The 20,823-nt window shown below is 39.2% G+C and overlaps 1 protein-coding gene across 1 annotated transcript in view; it reads right to left on the minus strand.

The window, feature by feature from the left end:
• The window catches only part of LOC126299089 (glutamate receptor-interacting protein 1), a 538,481-nt gene that overhangs the window by 385,100 nt on the left and 132,558 nt on the right, over window positions 1–20,823 (minus strand). Inside the window, exon 3 of the mRNA XM_049990762.1 lies at window positions 1,683–1,772. Within this exon, the coding sequence (XP_049846719.1) occupies window positions 1,683–1,772 (90 nt within the window). The remainder of the gene's footprint in view (window positions 1–1,682; window positions 1,773–20,823) is intronic.

A 20,823-nucleotide genomic window follows, 5' to 3' on the forward strand; every position in this document is an offset into this window, starting at 1 on the left:
TGCAACCTTTCATTTATAAATTTATTCAACTTATATTTTATTTAATTGCTGGGCAATCGACACCAATAATTGTTTTGCAGAAATACACAGCATTCTCGAAAGTACTTCTACTATCGTACTCATCATTTAAAGTCGTTAAGATAGTACCTGCAGATTTTATTTAATTGCAATCTTTCATTTATAAATTTATATGTTACATTCATAATTCGCAATTTCCGAGTGATAGATCGTTCTATTCAAGTGTGTATCCTTGTTGTATACTGTAGACTCAGCAGTATTTGGCCTGTAATGCGGCAACTACGTATCCCAGGCCCTAGACAACGAAACCAGCCAAAACTTTTAATATTGCAACTCTGACTCTGAGGGAGCATAGTTATTTGATAGCTCGCAAGACACTTTGCTACATGATAATGTAAAGGCATCACCTAGTAGTCGCTCTGACACCAATGTCGGCCGTAGCGACCGTGCGGTTCTAGGCGCTATAATCTGGAACCGAGCGACCGCTACGGTCGCAGGTTCGAATCCTGCCTCGGGCATGGATGTGTGTGATGTCCTTAGGTTAGTTAGGTTTAATTAGTTCTAAGTTCTAGGCGACTGATGACCTCAGACGTTAAGTCGCTTAGTGCTCCGAGCCATTTGAACCATCTGACACCATTGTTCGTGCTTTAGTTCAGAGAGCCTCTTTCTTGTTGACACTGAGTGATGGGCTCTGTTTCCTGCTGCATTTTTTGTAATGAGTCTTTGTATACTCGTACAAACACAAGATAAGTATATCATATGTTTACAGTGTTAACTTGTTCGCATCATTTCTGCTCCTGCAAGATTTCCTATTACGACAGTTTTCGCACCTCTCTGACGCCCAGCTCTGCTTACCGTTGAGTACGAACTGTACACAACAACTGGAACTGAGGCAGACTCGGCTTTCATCAGAAAACACAACAGACCTCAACTGCACCCTACAATGAGCTCTCTCTTGACACCACTGAAGTCACGAACGGTGGTGGTTTGGGGTCAGTGAAATGCACGCTGCAGGGCGTCTGGCTCGGAGCTATCCTTGAAGTAACCGATTTTTAACACTTCATTGTGTCAGTGTAGTGCCAATTGCTGCTCGGACTGCTGCTAGAGATGCAGTACGATACACCCCAGTCATATGGCGAACATGACGGTCTTCCCTCTCGGTAGGACCACGTGGCCATCCAGAGCCCTGTCTTCTTCCGACCATACATTCCCATGACCACCGCTGCCAGCTATCACGTACAGTGGCTACATTCCTGCCAGGTCTTTCTGCAGTATCGTCGAAGGAACATCCAACATCTCTTATTCCTATTACACGACCTCGTTGTAAGTCAATGAGCTGTTGATAATGGCATATTCGTCATCTCAAAGGTAACTAACGCTCACGACCGTTACAGTTTGTATTTAACGGCAACCTGGTTTGTATCCTCATAGTGCCCCTACCAGCGCCACGTTTATGCGACTGGTGCAAAATTTCAGTAGACGTCATCTCTGGTATGTAGAAACACGCCTATTAACCATCGTTTACCTAGCACAACATCTTCTTGATGTTTGGATTTTTTTCCGTCAATGTATATTTTACATGTTGTTTTCAGTACTTAGTAAAACATATTAACCATCCTTTAACGAAACGAGTCTGTTCATTTGACTACAGTATATTCACTTACCTCTTGAGTAGTCTATGTCAACTTCTTCTACACTGCCGATTTCTGCTGTGCCATTGTTCATACCTCCGCACAGTACTGGTTCCACTCCACCTGTAAATGGACACGAACCACTGCAGAGGCGGTACTGTTCTTTTTTCCATTTATATAAAATAATTGCTGATTTACATGAGAACATACATTGATGGCAGACTCATGCTTATGAACGAGGGTCGGAGGCAATGCGAGAATCTCACATTTTTGTCCTGGGCAAGAGTCATCGTGATGGTTTCCCCTATGCCTTCTTCCGCCCTCTTGTGAATGTGTGGATAAGTAGAGTGAATTTTTGAGCAGTTTACTGTGGAGTCATTTTGGATCATTATGGAAGGGAGCGGGTCGCATCTGATGGCAGGATGTAACTAACTTCTCGGGAACAGCAACAATGTGGCCGCTTAACTTAACGGAAGAATCACCAATAATAATGAAACGTTCCCTCATTCCACATGTCATTACGAAGAGATCTTGAGTTGAAAGCAAGACATAGTTGCACAATCTGTTGGACAAGAACTGTACATTACAACCACAGATGAAATTCCTGGGAAAATACTTGTAATACTCCGAATAAAAATTGCTTCCAGCCCCAGGTTTGAAACACTTACCTTCAGTTCGAGAACCACTGCAAGGAGATGCGATAGCGAACTTGGTTGTGAAGAAAACAAGTTCTCAATAACCCGTTTCCAATCTGCAGCTTCATTAGAACAACATCTAAAGTGAATACAGTTCCTGATTAAATGGTGCACAAACCTATCTCCGTCGTTATACGGACACAAAGAGGACGTACTATTAGTTTTATGATTTTTTTTTTGTTGACGTTAAGCACTGGTAGTTCATACACATCCACCCACACAAAATACTACAATCTTCAAATAGTGCGACGCCGTAACGTAGTTTAGAAAGCTATCAGTAGTCCACATGTGACCAGAAGGTCAACCGTCGGTTATTCAGTGTTTTGTGAGTTTCTACTGCTTCAGATAATAGACACGTTGTTAGTCGTCTGTCTTACGTGAAGAACAATAATACAGGCATAACAAGGACCGACCTGAAGACATATTTCTTACGTTGAAAATAAACTTCTGTCTCCGTCATCGGAGCACCGAAGTGGACGGAGGTGATGAGATGTATTGCAAGGGCTTGTGTTTGGAGCGACCTACCGCATCTGCCACCTCTCGTCACCTCGTCTTTGAAGTCTGTACGCCACTCTTATTTGCGGCTACTCATAACGCAGTCTGCAAAATCTGTCAAACTGACGTTAGACACACACCAACACTTTCTGCAGAACAGAGGAAGAGGAATGCCTTTAGGCTGCTCAGTGTCTCAGGCGAACCGTGTTTTCATTGGTAGTGTTTGAAGCATTATTACTGTCACTGGTCGAAAGATACTCCTGAAAGTATTTGTCGTATTCAATATTTCAGCTCTTTCATATGTGCACATTACCCAGTGACTACCCTGTCCTCGTAAACGCTTGCTGGACTTGGTCTGCTGGTTGGAGAAAATACTCATCAGTTACAGTGAAGACACGTAGTCCATGAGATGCGGAAAGATATGTTCGTAAAAGGCGATTGGGATACGGAGATATCAGAAGGTATTTTATATTCTGGGCATCTGCAACTGTTGAAAGGCGTGATGATAAGAAGAATTCCGTTGACAGCTGGTAAAAGTGTTATTTTATTGATACACAAACGGTTTCGTGGCCTAAAGTCGCATCATCTGGTGAAGCCTACATGGTAAAGAGTGATATATAGTGTCTAAACTTGGTGCATGTTAAAATTAATAAAGGTAATATCTAAAATATAATACAGTGTTAGAAGGTCATAGGTGTAACCACTGTTCTTAGTCAAAATATTCATTGAATACTGACTACTTTACATTAGTGAATGTAAAGAGACAAAGACGTGATCCATAAATTTAGTAAAAATTGCTAGTGGGTGGATCATGTAGTTATAGACTTGTTTTGTAAAAAAGAAAAACTGGATTTTCAATAAAAATGTAAGCTACTAACATGATTAGTCGGGGCACAATGCAAATTACTGTATTTGATGGCATAAGGTGACACTTTCTTATCCGTGTGACAGCTTGGCAACGCGTTGTTGGGAAGAATAGATGTGGCCCGCAGAAACGGTTAAGACGCTCGAAAAGCTGGTGGACAGTGTGATAGCCAGAATGCTATGGTGCTTTAATTGCAATTGACTATTCAGCATGAACTGTGCATTTTCTTTTTTATATCTATAAATTTCTCCTTCTTCTAATAAATGCAAGATATGGCTTTTCTTTCTTTTTATGAAGTATTTTTAAATTTTCTGAAGCGCTTGTGGTCCTGCATCACGATTTGCGTACGTAAGTGCGTTGTAAATGCAGATCGGGTATTAATTAAGTTAAGGTGTTCCTGAAATCTTTTTTTAAAATGACCTACCGGGCAATCGTTGAATGTACTGCAGTATACACACGCTTCATTATATTTATTTACCACAGCTTTTTACTTATGCCTCAGTTTACCACCTAAATCCGAATGAGTACCATATGCTGGAATAAGGTTTACGCGTCTCATAAACCAAAAAACTGGCATATGCATGAGACTTAAAAACATCAATCCAACTTATTTTACTTATTCGGATCTAAAAGTGGACAGGTAAAACACAGTAAGGTAGTTATAGAAACGATTGGTATTGTGGTTGTAAATTGTCGTAGCTGTGTTGGGAAAGAACCAGAGCTCCAAGCCTTAATAGAAAGCACTGAAGCTCCAATAGTTGTATGTACAGAGTGCTGGCAAAAGCCGGAAATAAGTTCAGCCGAAATAATTTTGTCAAACGATCTAACAGTGTTCAGAAAGAATAGATCAAATACAGTTGGTGGTGGAGTATTTATTGCTATCAGAGGTAGTTTTCCTAGTAGCGAAACTGAAGTAGATAATTCGTGTGAAATAGTATGGGTAGAGGTTATACCTGACAATCGGACTAAACTATTAATTGGATGCTTTTACCGACCCCCGACTCAGAGGATATAGTTGCTCAACAATTCAAAGAAAACTTGAGTCTCATTTCAAATAAGTACCCTGCTCATACAATTATAGTCGGTGGTGACTTCAATCTACCCTCGATATGCTGGAAAAATTATGCGTTTAAAGCCGGCGGCAGGCATAAAAGTCATCCAAAATTGTACTGAATGCTTCCTCAGAAAGTTATTTTGAACAGTTAGTTCATGAGCCCACTCGAAGTGTAAATGGTTGCGAAAGCATACTTGACCTGTTAGCAACTAATAATCCTGGACAAATAGTGAGTACTGTGACGAATACAGGGATTAGCGACCACAAGGTAGTTGCTGCTAGGCTGAATACCGTAACACCTACAATCATCAGAAAGAAACGCCAAATATATCTATTTTAAAAAGCTGATAAAAATGCTCTCAACGCCTTTTTAACAGACAGTCTTCACTCCTTCTGATCTGATCATGTAAGTGTAGAAAAGTTGTGGAATATTTTCAAAGACATAGTATCGACAGCAATTGAGAGATATATACCACATAAATTAAGAAGTGATGGTACTGATCCCCCATGGTACACAAAACGGGTCACATCGTTGTTACAGAAGCAACGAAAAAAGCATGCAAAATTTAAATGAACGCAAAATCCCTAAGATTGGCAAAGTTTTACAGAAGTTCGAAATATAGTGCGTACTTCAAAACTAGATGCTTGTAATAATTTCCACAACAAAATTCTGTCTCGAAATCTGGCAGAAAACCCAAAGAGATTCTGGTCATACATAAAACACACCCGTGGCAAGACGCAACCAGTACCTTCACTGCGCGATAACAATGGTGAAGTCACTGATGACAGTGCCACTAAAGCAGAGTTATTAAACACTGTTTTCCGAAACTTCTTCACCAAAGAAGACCAAGTAAATATTCCTGAATTCAAATCAAGAACAACTGCCAAGAAGAGAAACACAGAAGTAGATATCCTCGGTGTAACTTAAATCACTTAATAAGGGCAAGGCCTCTGGTCCAGATTGTATGCCAGTCATTTCCTCTCAGAGTATGCTGATAAAATAGCTCCATATTTAGCAGTTATATACAACCACTCGCTAACAGAAAAATCCGTACCTAAGGACTGGAAAATTGCTCAAGTCATACAATTACCCAAAAAGGGAAGTAGGAGTAATCCGCTGAATTACAGGCCTGTATCACTAACGTCGATTTGCAGTAGGGTTTTGGAACATATACTGTATTCGAACATTATGAAGTACCTCGAAGAAAACGATTTGTTGACACATAGCCAGCACAGATTCATAAAATGTCGTTCTTGTGAAACACAACTAGATATTTATACTCATGGAGTAATAAGTGCTATCGACAGGGGATGTCAAATTGATTCCATATTTTTTAGATATTCAGAAGGCTTTCGACACCGTTCCTCACATGCCTCGTCTAACCAGACTGCGTGCCTATGGAATATCGCCTCAGTTGTGCGACTGGACTCGTGGTTTCCTGTCAGAAAGATCACAGTTCGTAGTAATAGACGGAAAGTCATCGAGTAAAACAGAAGTTATATCCGGCGCACCCCAAGGTAGTGTTATAGGCCGTCTATTGATCTATATTAACGATATAGGAGACAATCTGAGTAGCCGTCTTAGTTGTTTGCAGATGATGCTGTCGTTTACCGTCTTGTAAAGTCATCAGATGATCAAAATGAGTTGCAAAATGATTAAGATAAGATATCTGTATGGTGCGAAAAGTGGCAATTGACCCTGAATAAAGAAAAGTGTGAAGTTATTCACATGAGTACTAAAAGAAATCAGCAAAATTTCGATTACGCGATAAGTCACACAAATCTGAATCCTGTAAATTCGACTAAATACCTAGGGCTTACAATTACAAATAACCTAAATTAGAACGATTACATAGATAATATTGTGGGTAGAGCAAACCAAAGACTGCAATTCATTGGCAGAACACTTAGAAGGTGCAACAGGTCTGCTAAAGAGGTTGCTTACACCACGCTTGTCCGCCCTATTCTGGAGTGTTACTGTGTGGTGTGGGATCCGCATCAGGTGGGACTGATGGATGACATCGAAAAAGTACAATGAACGGCAGCTCGTTTTGTATTATCGCGAAATAGGGGAGATAGTGTCACAGACATCATACGTGAATTGGAGTGGCAATCATTAAAACAAAGGCGTTTTTCGTTGCGACGGGATCTTCTCATGAAATTTCTGTCATCAGTTTTCTCCTCCGACTGCTAAAACATTCTGTTGGCACCCACCTGCATAGGGAGAAATGATCATCACGATAAAATAAGAGAAATCAGGGCTCGCACAGAAAAATTTAAGTGCTCGTTTTTCTCGCGTGCCGTTCGAGAGTGGAACGGTAGAGAGCGAGCCTGAAGGTGGTTCATTGAACCCTCTGCCAGGCACTTTATTGTGAATAGCAGAGTAATCATGTAGATGTAGATGTAGACAGTAAACTTGGACATAAGGAAAAAGCTGTGGTAAATTAATATAATGAAGCGAGTATATACTGCATTGCATGCAATGATTGCCTCAACAAATACAGAGGCCAAACCGATAGGCCATTTCAAAAAAGATTTCAAGAACACCGTAACTTGAATAATCCCTAATCTGTATTAACAACAGTCTTACGCGAATTGGGGCACGTCATCACAATCCCTTCAGAAAATTTAAAAATACTCCATCAAAAAGAAAAAAGGCCTTATTTTGAATGGATTGGAAGAAGTAGAAATATTTAGATAGAAAAAAGAAAATGAACAGTTCACGCTGAGTAATCAATTAGAATTAAAACACCATAGCATTCTGGCTAAATTTGATTCATTACGCAGTTAAGTATTAGAATGTAATAAAATTAATTATTATTCTAATTTCCAAAGGGAACGACTTAGCGCTAGTAGTCATAAGTACATGACGTCACACTGCGTACAGGTGAGGCCACGAGAAAGACAGGCAATGGCACTTATGTCACAACAGGTCTTAAAGAGCACCAGCAGCCGTCACCAACAGATTATTTCGGACGAGTTTCATAATACTTGAATGTGCGTTTAAATGTATGCAAGCTCTCAATAGCACACAACAAAGATAAGATCTTTGTGGGTACCTTTTCAATTACATATTTTCTCATAGACCCTGTTCGGAGCCGAGCTGCTGTTGAGGAATTTTGAGAAAATACATGCTTTCTTATCTTCCTTCTTGCAATGCCAATAACAGTTTATCTTGCAGTTATGAGTCTTCTTGAATTGCAGTGATTCTTGATGACTAATGTAATATGCAGATGTGGCGAAAATTATCCACCCAGTTAGCATGGCACAATTCTCTTACTACAAAATGTTTCTTCGGATATTTTTTGCTTAATTTCCGTGATGAGATATATTTTCATTGTGTATAGACGTGTTATATTGCTGAAAAATATTTTTATTTTCCATCCACATGACAGTTTTTTATGCAACAGGTTTCTGAGCATTTTGTGATGAATTTTAATAATAATTTCTACTTATCTTTGATCCTTTTATAAAGGCATATAATTGTAGAATTTCATTGTTTTTTGCTACTGTAGAACTAACCGGTTATTATTTGTTTAACAGAAGACAAAACATTCAAAAAGAAATATGTTTACGATAAAAATTGTCTTGTTGTTTGTCTACACATTTAAGAAACGTGTTGAATGAAAATAAGAAACTCAAAGTACCACAGAAAAAAGAGAAACAGTAAAATGACAGAAGATGATCATACAGTAATGAAGGAGTAACAAAGCTCAACAAATATTTTGACCACCATCATCTAATTCTTATCCAGATTTTTCTATTACAGTAATTGTTTTCAATGATAATAGTATAGATTTTATTATGAGTGATTAGTCTTATATAGCTCAGGAGTTTATATGTTCGCATTTGTCTGTAATACACGTGTTATTACATTTTCTTACAATTTTTCAGCATGAGTGATATTCTCTATTCAGATCACAATCATGTTGTACAGATAATGTTGTTATACTACTTATCCATTTTTGTTATTGTACAGCAGTAGCGAGAGTACGCCATAGAAATATTTATTAACTATATGTCTTTACACATCTTCAGTGTTATGGCTAGATGGACTATGTGACTGACTTTGGCAAACCGTACCATGAAGTGCATTCAGCCCCTTTTTATATGTATGATACCCTGTTATTTGACCTTTGTTTCTTATTTCTTGTCATTAAGTATTTATGTTTACACCTACAATATGTTTATGATTCCCTCATTTGTGTATGTTGCCCACCCTTGTGTGTTTATGCCAGAACTGTTCCCTATGCTTATGCATATTTGTAGATTTGTAGATTGTATATTTGTAGATTGTATATTGGAGATGGTATAGATTCTAGTTTTTCTGTTGTAGTATGCAAAATTTTGTGATTCATGATTTCCTATTCTTCAATAACTCTAATGTTATTATCAAATGATGTATTTTCTATTTTTATCTATTTGTTTTTTACAGAATTGTGTACTTTGCTATACGAGTATCATATTTTTAAGCATCCAGGTTCTCTTTTCCTATATGTAGAAAAGTTATACTACATGTGCAGTACCTACTTTTATCATTATTTCTTCTCTTCATATTACTTCTTGTTGTACAGTGGCAGCATTTAGGATTGCAATCTTTTCCTGTCCTTTGTTTCATAACACACAATATGCATCACTGAGATCTGCCCAGGAGGGACTTATCACTTACTGCACAAGCACTTTCCATACATGCTTTGGATATTACCATGAATTCCAAGGTCATAAAATGAAGGTATGACGTTTTTCACGACTGTACGAAATATATTACATTTATCAGCACTTTCTTCACGAAACGACTGGGTTGTCAGTTGAGAACATCAGGATATTTTTACTAAGTCTGTCTCTCATTCGTTCACCAAAAAGGAATATTACATTCATTTATGGTAGTGGGTTGTCAGTGTGAACAAATAGACACTGAGTCTGCTTAGTATGCTTATATACAACAAGACTTGTAAGGAATTAACTTTTTACAGTGCTGTGTGTGCTCAACTGTGTTGTGAAGTACTCGCTTTACCCATGTGCAGAATAACGTTTATACATTTCTCGCATTTATAGATTTTCCCCATATGGTACAAAGCAGTGGTGTATGAACCTTTGTGTTGGATATTGCAACATGGACAAACTATAGAAAGAATGTTAGGTTTCATTCACCCAGTGGCTACACCAAATAACACTTGTATACGTGTTACTTGTTATATATGTTGTCTTCCACGTAGGTTATTCACTCTCATGCTGTTTCATTCTCATGCTGTTTCAGCATCATCAAAATCTTTGAGTTATTTTTTCGTGCTAGTGTGAAATTATACTTTTGTAATTAATTTAGTTTAGAATTACCTTTCAGAATTTGTTGTTGCTTACTCGCCATTTGCAAATAAGCCACTAACAAATTCAACATATATCGATATGCAGACATCTGAGAGTAATAAATGTTTACCCGCAATCTGTGGTTGTGTTGTTACACCGTCTCTGCCTGAGGGCGCTCCCAGAGGGAACATTATTGTTGGTTAAAGTGTGTTAGGAAGCATGTGTAGAACTGAATGGTCAGGAAATTTTTATCTGGAAATGAGCTGCTAAATGGGGAATACAGATTTGCTCGAAATGATTGAATAAGATGCTGATAAGTGTATTTACGAATTTTGTGTAGAAATATGAATCAAGGTAAATCGGCAGATTTGCATACTTGCACGTAGTTACAATTTTGTTGTTAAATTAATGTACATCCAGAAATTTGAATGAAACACATCTCATAGGTTGCTCACAGCAAGGGTAGATCTCCTCCAGCACATATGCATTTTGTGAAAGAGTAGAGATCGTTTTAGGTAGGTCAGTCTTTAGTGTAATGTTAATTTCTTGAATAATGACCTGTTAAATAACAGTCAATTTTGTATAAGGTCAATACTGTTCACGATCTTGAAAGTAAAGCTATAAAGTAATTCCTTGCTATCAGATTGTTTCAGAAAAATCGCTTGTAGAACATTAGCACACAAAATTATTCCCACACAAGAAACGTTATATTGCTTGCGTCTGCATTGCACGTGGTGATACACACGGTTTTGAATGTCATTTTTAGCTCACCACTTTAATTTAGCTTTGTTGCGGTGCTACTTGCCGTGCTCCGCTTTCGAGAGAAAACGTTTATTGCGCCGATGTGAATGCAATAATAGTCCAGGGCCATAGTCATACAGTTACAGAACAAAGTCATTACACTGTTAATCAGTGATTATGTTGGATAGCTTACATTCAGTTTGTAAATTGTTTTCTTGTTATACAAAGTACATTTCATTGAACAGTGTGATAAATCGGTGCGTGAGACATTTTTCGTAATCTGAGTTTCGTTTCACTAGTTAGCTAAGTAAATCAGCAGTGGAATTTTCTGAAAGTAACTTGGATAAATTATTGTGACTTAATTTAGTAGTTCATTTAATGTGTAATTTTTATTAGCAGTGTACTTCCTTTAAAATAGTTTGGATAAATTATTCTGCTTAAAGTTAGTCGTTCATTTCATGTATAATTTTTATTGGTTTTATTTTGGCGTATGTTTCAGATGCTGAATAATGTCCACTGTGACGTAAGCAACACCACTGTTCATTCGACTGCACACTATAGGACTTAAGTAATCACATGTTTCAGTAATTAGTTTCGTGTACATATATTTTACACTACACAAACACACACACACAGTATTATAAAACAGAAAAGTTACGCTTGGTGAACTCTTTGTCTAGGATGCGACGTTTTAGGAACGTGTCATAATTTTGCACTCAGATCAATGTATTGTCTCGACAGCGTCGCTATAATAACCACCTCCCATTTTTTGCGCATGCGCTGCTTTGCTGGTTAATACTAGTGTCAAAATTCTGTGTATTTTTCTTTATGTATTGTCATTTGTATTTCATGGTGTGTGCTATTTTGGGGAATTTGCTGGTATGTGTGACATTTTCGATAAAATTGTTCTAACTGAGGTCATTGCATTGGTAAGCTATGTGTTTCGATTGTATTATGTAACATTTTTAGTAGTGACTCATTACTTGGGAGAATTTATGTGTCATAGAAAGTGAAATTTTTTTGCGTAATAAGAAAATTTTCATTCTTGTTACAAACTGGCACTACCGCTAGCAATGATAGATCCAGCCGTCGAGCGAGAGAAATGAGAGAAATTCAAAATGAAGATCCTACATCGTGCGAAATTAGTTTTGTCGAAGATTTACCACAAATTAGTAACACGATCGATAATGTTGAAAACAGCTCTGAGTAGCAGGTTCCGATTAATCCATTATCAAATCAAAGGTCTGAAAAGAACATTGTTAGTGGAAACTTAGGTTTCCAAGAAGAATCTATGTGCCACGAGACACAAAAAGACAGTGAATTTTGCAACAAACGCGAAGAAGAGCGGTAGATTTCGGTTTTGAGTTAATCTCTTTTGTGCAAACTGTATACGCATCACCTTCTGTTGGCACTAATGCTGTATCTAGTAACGTGAACATCGTAGAACTGTTGCAACCTATGAAAAGATCACACAAAAATGCAAAGGAAGAGATGAAATCATTTATTTAGGAACAAAATAATAGGTCACAGGAAGAGAGGAAAAGGAAACTGGAAGAAAATACTGAGTCAAAGAAAATAATTGCAAAAAGATAACAGCACAAATGCATAATCTGTCATTTCAAATTAATAATGATTTTAAGCCTATAATAAATTACATAGATAATAGACTGTGTAACGCTGAGACAGCGTCACAGCGACGCTAGTACAGCGTCGGCATCAAAACGAAACGCATTTAGAAACAGATAAAAGGTTAGATGAGATGATGTCAAATATTGAAACAAATCGACTTCAGGATAGAGAGGCATTGCTAGCAACAAAAAACAGTGTAGTGCCGAGCGCTATAATCGCCCTAGTAAAACGGCTCAATGAACAACTCGATGCCACAGTTCGTGAAATAGATGAAAAAATAAGAGCACTAAAATTACTATTGGAAACACAGAAAGAACAGTAATGTGCTGTTTCTGAAAAGGTCGATGAACTGAACACAAATGTGTCAAATTTGCACCTGACACAGGTAGGGATTTCAACAACACTTTACCGATTCATTTTTCGCAATCAAGTCAATACCAAGATATGAATCGACTTACAGAGGCACAAATGCAAATCAACCAGCAACAGAAACAAGAAGCAAACACGATACGTGATAAGCTCACAAAAAACGAAAGATAACTTACAAAAGGTGACAATGTTAACGATTTCGTTCATTCTCATTCAGACAATGATGACGAACACGCAGATTTATGGCTTTTAGGTGATTATCCCAGAGAGCAAAATTACTCTCGTAGACAAGATACTATACAACCAATATGGTGCGGAAAGAAACAATCGAAAACACGGAAGATTGATGATTTCGACTACAAACATTACTTGAGAGTTAAAAAATTCAAGGTGTTTTGAAACTTCGGGAACGAGATTCACCCCCAAGCTTGTCTTCATCAATTTCAGTTCCCATTACCTCCTAATTGGCCACTTTTTCACGAATTAGAATTCACGCGCGGATGCCTAGAAAATGAACCAGCTACAAGGATGATCTCTATAGCGAGAGACTGTCGAACTTACACAGAATTCTTTCATATAATTTTATCACCATATTGGCCACGGGCTACACAAGATAGAATAACACAAGGAAACATTGCGCTTAAAAACTTTGATCAACCAGAATTTTCAAGCCCTGAACGTTATTTTGAAGACATGGCGCGGCAGAACCAGTATTTTCTTGGGGGTATTTTTGTTCTTTCGTTGCAAATATAAAAATGCGTGTTTTTTTAACCAGGGTTTTGATTTATTGTGGTAAAGCATCATCAGTAGTCAGTAATTAAGTTATTTACGGTTTCATTTGCTTTAAGATCGAAAAACAGTTCGTTAACTATATGTTGGTTAGTACTTACGGTGATTTTCGCTTGATTTCTCGCTTCCATCGGGAAATGTCGTCTGCTAGCACGTCGTTGATGTTTTACTGCTTTGGACACTGACAGTTGTGGTCTAATTTTTAGTTGTTCTGCAGCACTATGCATTTCTTATGTTTTTCACAGCGTACTCTTTCGCACACGACTGTTTCTTTTTTAAATATATTTTTAAGTATGTGATGCGGTTTGTGTTTTTAATGTTGCCAACACGACCTTGCCACTAGTTTGTCTTTGACCTACAATCCTTTTTTTATTAGATTATTATGTGTGTGTCATTCTGTTTAATTATGTTGCTGTGTATTTATATACCGTGTAAAAGTAGGGAAAGAATAGTGATGGAATTTCTTTCTTTTTTGGGTTGGGGGAGGGACAAACCATGATGAGTAGACATGAGTGTATGGTAGTGTGATGGAGTGTGAGTTAGAGAAGAAGGTCAGGAGCCAGAAGTGAAATGAAATTGGAAGAGGCGGGGGGGGGGGGGGGGGGGGAGTTGGGTGGGAGTGTGGGAGGGAGTATAGAATGGAAAAGCTCTTTTCTTTTTAGTGGAATTTCATCAATTATTTTACATAGAGTCTGGTTTATAATGTTTATTTGGTCGTTGAGCAACTGTTTATTTTGTGTTAATGCTTTGTGTATGTGGAAATTTTCTTGGAAACGGGGGAGGTGTCTGTCTTTACTGATTCTTATGATATTCATATCTTTTTTAATATTGCTTGGTCTTTGGTGTTCTTGTTTTAGATGATCTGCAAATGTTGAATGGTTTGTACCGTATTTAAATGCTCTGATGAGTTCTTTATATCTTCTGTCAAGTGTCCTGCCAGCCATTCCAATGTATATCTTTCCACAATCTCTGCAACTGAGCTGATAGACACCAGATTGTTGGTGTCTGTCTGGCTTTGATTTCAATTTTGGGACCTTTAAATACAGTTCGTAAACTTCTTCACACTCTCGGACTTAGGTGGAAGAAGGCGGGGAATAACGCTACAGTTCCGAGGAACAAATCGGAATCGGGGCAAAAGGGGCAAAAGGAATTCCTTATACCGCCTAGCCTAAATCCCTCATGTGCACTCCACACGAGGACAGTCGTGACTGCCACCTACCTCTCCAATTGCCTATATGGACGAGACACTTGTTCACAATAGTCACGCAGCATCGTACGGATACAGTGACAATTCACTACAGGGTCTGTTGAAATCTGTTTCGAAAGGAAGCAGAATTATCATCATCCATGCTGCTGTGGAGGACGGTTTTGTACCAAGAGCCTACAAAATTTTTAAATCCGGCCGGAAAACTGTAGATTATTACAACGAAATGAACTTCTCAAATTATGAAAAGTGGCTCAGGGAGAGATTAATACCCAATTTTCTACCTCATACTTTCCACGTTATAGATAGCGCCCTTTATCACAATAAGCAACTGACTCGTGCTCCAGAATCTAACTTCACGAGGGGAAAAATAATGTCCTGGTTAACAGAAAAGGAAATTTCTTTCCACAAGGACATGTTGAGGCCCAAGTAGTATTAATTCATCAAAAGGAACAAACATAGCTACATCACTCACAAAATAGTATTTTAACCGAAAAGAGCAATACTATGTTAAGACTTCCTCCATACAACCCAGAATCGAATCATACAGATCTGCTACGAGCAAGAGTCAAGAACGGCGTTTCTGAACGTAATATGACGTTGAAAATGGATACGTTATTAACACTCATAGGTAAACAAATTGCTTCCCCATAGCAAAAAAAGGCTAGAAGAAACGCCCCCAGCGCGTAAAAAAAAGTTAAAAAAATTGAAGAGCGGCGTACTAAAGGTGAAAGTTTACTGAAAAGCGCTAGAGATGACCGTAAATGTGGAAAGTGGTACAGACTCGAAAAGTTATAGTCACAAAGATGGAAGAAATACTGATTACTGATTCCGCAAGTGAAGATGAAAGTGAACTGACACTGCCAGTTGAAGTGAAGTAGGCATGGCTACTGAAAAGAAAGAAACATAGGTTGGAGCATTTTCTAACTGTGTTTTGTTTGTGGAAACACTGACAGAGGAAGACCTATGCTATTGTATCAAACGATGAACTGTATTATTTGTATTGTGCAGTTGTGTCTGCAATTATTCTAAAGATCTGTGAACGTTTCATTAACTGTGAAACTATTGTTTACAACCTAATTGTACGTCTCACATAGCTACGCTTCTAAAATAAATCCGTTTGCAGATTATTATGTATGCTCGTGCCGCCTTTAACTCTGCTCGTCCGCTACACTGCAATACCTCTTCCCTTCCCTTGCAGTTCCCCTTCTGCGTATATGAGTGCCCTCCTCTTTTTCCCCTATTTGCATGGCGTTTACATTGCTTATCAGATCATACCGGAACCCTTGACCGTGCTGTATACTTTCAGAAGACAGATTTAATGTTTTTAATGACAAAAATAGAAAATGCGGTGTCTTGAACATGACGGAAGAGCAGTGGATATTCCTTCAGTGTAATATCATTGATCATTGAATAGAAGTGAAGTATATAGTGGGCTATGGCTGCACATATGTATATGTTAGAGTAGTGCCATCACTCCCCAGCCATCATGACTCTTTGCATGAGGACATAATTCCAAATGTCATTAAATATGTACACTAGACTGCAGGTCCATTAGGTCAGCCTAGCAAGTGAGACTTTTTAGATAGTATGTTCTAGTCGAAATATTCACAAAGCAAGTAGAAAGTTCAAAGAACGAAGTATACGTTCTCTAACTTCATAAAACCGACGAAAAGAAAAAAAAATCATGTTAAGTGTCTTACAGTCAACAGCGTCGGAATCCTAGAAAACCGCGACTTCTTAACAAATAAATGCTGGAAACAGAACTTTTATGGCCGATGTTTCTGAATAAGCTCTTAGAATGAAATTATTTATTTCCTGCCACTATCGAGTAAACTGCGCTTGAGGACATGTGAAGGGCTTATTTCAATAGTGGTAAAAGTCCATTTTCGTTCATTTTGAGGTACACAGTCCTAAAGTTAAATGAGCGCTGAAAAATCTGCAGAGGAGATACCAGAAATATTAAAGCATATGGCTCCTTGCTAGATATGAACCTTTCTTTCTATTTGTTTGGATCATTAATTTCGGAAGCATTATAGGCAGAAAAGTGGAGGTAATGGACTTGTACCACTATTGAAATAAGCCCTTCATTAGCACAGATTTTGTTACCAACAGTTGCCTGAAGGCCAAGGTTGTCTTTAAGCGTGCTTTGCGCTGATGTAAGTGAATTATAGTTGGAAGAAGTTGCTTATGACAGAAGTGGAAGCATATGAACTAGAATGCGAGCGAATGAGCCAAAGTTTAGCACACTTCACTGAAAAGGTGTCAGGTTGTGACGAGTGATCAAAGGATGAGAAGCGACGGGGTCGCCACAAAGCACTAGGGCAAGTCTCGCCCGTCTCCACTTCAGTGTCCATTATGTGTCGACACTTTTAAGACTGGGTGTATCAGAACACCAGATACAATCTTCCATGAGGAAAGCTTTTCACCTTGGCACAAAGATGGTGCTGAAGTCAGTGACATTTAATTTTGATATATTAAAGCAAGAACAGCAGTCATCATGAGACGCAACTTAAGTCCTTTAATAAAGACATGTCTTCCGGTCCAGATTGTATACCAATTTGGTTCCTAGAGGAGTATTCTGATGAAGGAGCTCCGGTTTTGGCAGTAACATACGGTTGCTCTTTCCAAGGTCCGTACACGGACTGCAAAGTTGCAAATGTCACACCAATACATAAGAAACAGAATGGAAGTAATCCGCTGAGTTATAGATCTATATCATTGACAGAGATTTGCAGTAGGATTTTGGACAATATACTATGTTCAAAAATTAAGAAATACTTCATTGAAAATTATCTATTGACACGTTACCAACACGGATTCAGAAAATATTGGTCTTGTGAAACTGAGCACCTCATACCATACAATGAATGCTAACTACAGAGGGTGTCCAGTTGGTTTCATACTCCTAGATTTCTAGAAGGCTTCTGACGCCGTTCCTCTCCAGCACCTTCTAATCAAATTGCTTACATATGGAGTATCACCTAAACTGACCGACTGGACTCGTGATTTTCTGTCAGAAACGTCACAATTTGAGGTGACTGACAAGAAGCCAGTAAAACAGAAGTGATATCTGGGGTTTCCCAAAACACTTTTCTACGTCATCTGTATACAAAGAGCCGGCCGCGGTGGTCTCGCGGTTCTATGCGCGCAGTCCGGAACCGTGCGACTGCTACGGTCGCAGGTTCGAATCCTGCCTCAGGCATCGATGTGTGTGATGTCCTTAGGTTAGTTAGGTTTAAGTAGTTCTAAGTTCTAGGGGACTAATGACCACAGCAGTTGAGTCCCATAGTGCTCAGAGCCACTTGAACCATTTTTTTTGTATACAAAGAATTTGGGAGAAAATATGAATATTCCTCTCAGATTGTTTGCTGATGACATGGTCGTTTACCGACTAGTGAAGCCATCGAAAGATCTAAAGGAATTGCGAAATGATATAGACGAGATATCTGCATGCTGTGAGAAATGGAAATCGAATGTAAACAATAAAATGTGTAAGGTCCGCCACGTAAGTACTAAAAAACCGTTAACTTTTTTTGTATGATAAATAGCACATTGTAAAAGTTGATGTTTTAACTAAATAACTAGGGAATACAATTACGAACAACGTAGATTGGAACCATCACATGGAAAATAATATGGGGAAGGCGAAACACAAACTGAGTTTTATTGGTTCAAATGGCTCTGAGCACTATGCGACTTAACATCTGTGGTCATCAGTCGCCTAGAACTTAGAACTAATTAAACCTAAGGACATCACACACATCCATGCCCGAGGCAGGATTCGAACCTGCGACCGTAGCGGTCGCGCGGTTCCGGACTGAGCGCCTAGAACCGCGAGACCACCGCGGCCGGCTGAGTTTTATTGGCAGAACACTTAGAAGAGGCAATAAATCTAGTAAATAGACAGCCTACGCTACCTTTGTGAGTTCTATTCTGGAGTACTGCTGCGTGATATGGAATTCTCACCGGTTAAGAGTGACGGAGGACATCAAAAAAGTTCAAGAAGGCCAGCTCGTTTGGTGATGATGAAGTCCCATACTCCTTGACCGAACGTGGGGGACGATGTGGGAGACCCGCACCGCAGTACTAGGCAAGGTGGTCTGCCATTGCCTTCCTCCGACCTTAATGGGGATGGATGATGATGAAGAAGCGACATAACAACACCCAGTCATCTCTAGGCAGGTTAAAATCCCTGACCCCGCCGGGAATCGAACCCGGGACCCCCTCGGGAAGCGAGAACGCTACCGCGAGACCACGAGCTTTTGTATTGGCACGAAATAGTAGGGAGTGTCACTGATATGATAATCGTGCTGGGATGCCAGACAGGCGTTTTTAGTAAGGTGAAATAGTTGCACGAAATTTCAATTAACAACTTTCTCCGCCGAATGCAAAAATATTTTGTTGCCTCGCACCTACGTATGGTGAAACACCCACAGTAATAAAGTAAGAGACATCAGAGCTCACGTGAAGAGATTTACATGTTCATTCTTCCCACGTGCTATTCGAGACTGGACAATTGTATAATGAACCCACGCCCTCCATACCGCATCCAGTGACGCCACTGGCGGAGAACGACAGTGTGCGCGGTCGGTACCAACGGCCCCGCCAGGGTCACTGGAGCGAGTTTATTCGAGAGCGCAAAGGCCTAAAAAAAATCTGAAATTCGTTCTATGAACCCTCTGCCAAACATTAAGTGTAGATGTAAATATAAATGTTGCGGAATAACCATAGTGAGAACTTGAGGTACAGAATGGTATTGTTTATAAGTCCATGTAAAGTAGTTGTGAATGTATCATAACGACGAATACAATTCTGTCATGATTCTTCGGCCTAGAATCTCACTGAGTGGGGTAGAATGGTCTTCAGTGACGAGTCCCGCTTCGAATTGAGCCCGATGATCAGTGAAAATGTGTCTGGAGTCGCCCCCGACAGCAGTACCACTCTGACTGTCGCCCGCCATACGGCCGGACAGCAAGGAGTTGTAGTCTGGGATGCCATTTCTTTGCATCTGCGGCACTCTTACAGCACAGCGGTACTCTACACCACGTTTTGATGCCCTCGGCAAGTTATCCTGGGCTTACACTTCAGGAAGATAATGTCCGCCCGCAAACAGCGAGAGTTTAGACTCCTTGTCTTCATGCTTGCCAAATTCTAACTTGGTCAATAAGGTCGCCAGATCTCTCTCCATTTGAGAACGTGTGGATCTTTATCTGGATGACCGTACAACCAGCTTAACGACCCATCGCGCCAGTTGGACAAAATTTGGCACGACATCCCTCACGTGGACATTCAGCAACTCTACCAGTCAGTGGCAAGCCGAATTATTGCTTGCATAAGTATCAAAGGTGGACCAACGAGTTTCTGACTTGCTCAATTTACGATGCTCTTTCTCTGGTATAAATCATTCATTTTCTCTGAAATTATAATCATTTGCTTGAAGTGACCGGGCCAAATATCTCACGAAATAAGCATCAAACGAAAAAATTACAATGAACGAACTCGTCTATCTTGAAGGGGCAAACCGGATGGCGCTATGGGTAGCCCTCTAGATAGCGCTACCATAGGTCAAACGGATATCAACTGCGTTTTTTTAAAAATAGGAACCCTCATTTTTATGACATATTCGTGTAGTATGTAAAGAAATATGAATGTTTTAGTTGGACCATTTTTTTCGGTTTGTGACAGATGGCGCTGTAATAGTCACACACGTATACGTACGTGGTATCACGTAACATTCTACCAATGCGGCCGGTATTTGCTTCGTGATTCATTACCCGTGTTAAAATGGACCGTTTACCAATTGTGGAAAAGGTCGATATCGTGTTGATGTATGGCTATTGTGATCAAAATGCCCAGCGGGCGTGTGCTATGTATGCTGCTCGGTATCCTGGACGACATCATCCAAGTGTCCGGACCGTTGGCCGGATAGTTATGTTCTTTAAGGAAACAGGAAGTGTTTAACCACATGTGAAACGTCAACAAAGATCTGCAACAAATGATGATGCCCTAGTAGGTGTTTTAGCTGC

The sequence above is a fragment of the Schistocerca gregaria genome, chromosome X (genome assembly GCF_023897955.1).
Source record: "Schistocerca gregaria isolate iqSchGreg1 chromosome X, iqSchGreg1.2, whole genome shotgun sequence".
In the NCBI taxonomy this organism is placed as follows: domain Eukaryota; kingdom Metazoa; phylum Arthropoda; class Insecta; order Orthoptera; family Acrididae; genus Schistocerca; species Schistocerca gregaria.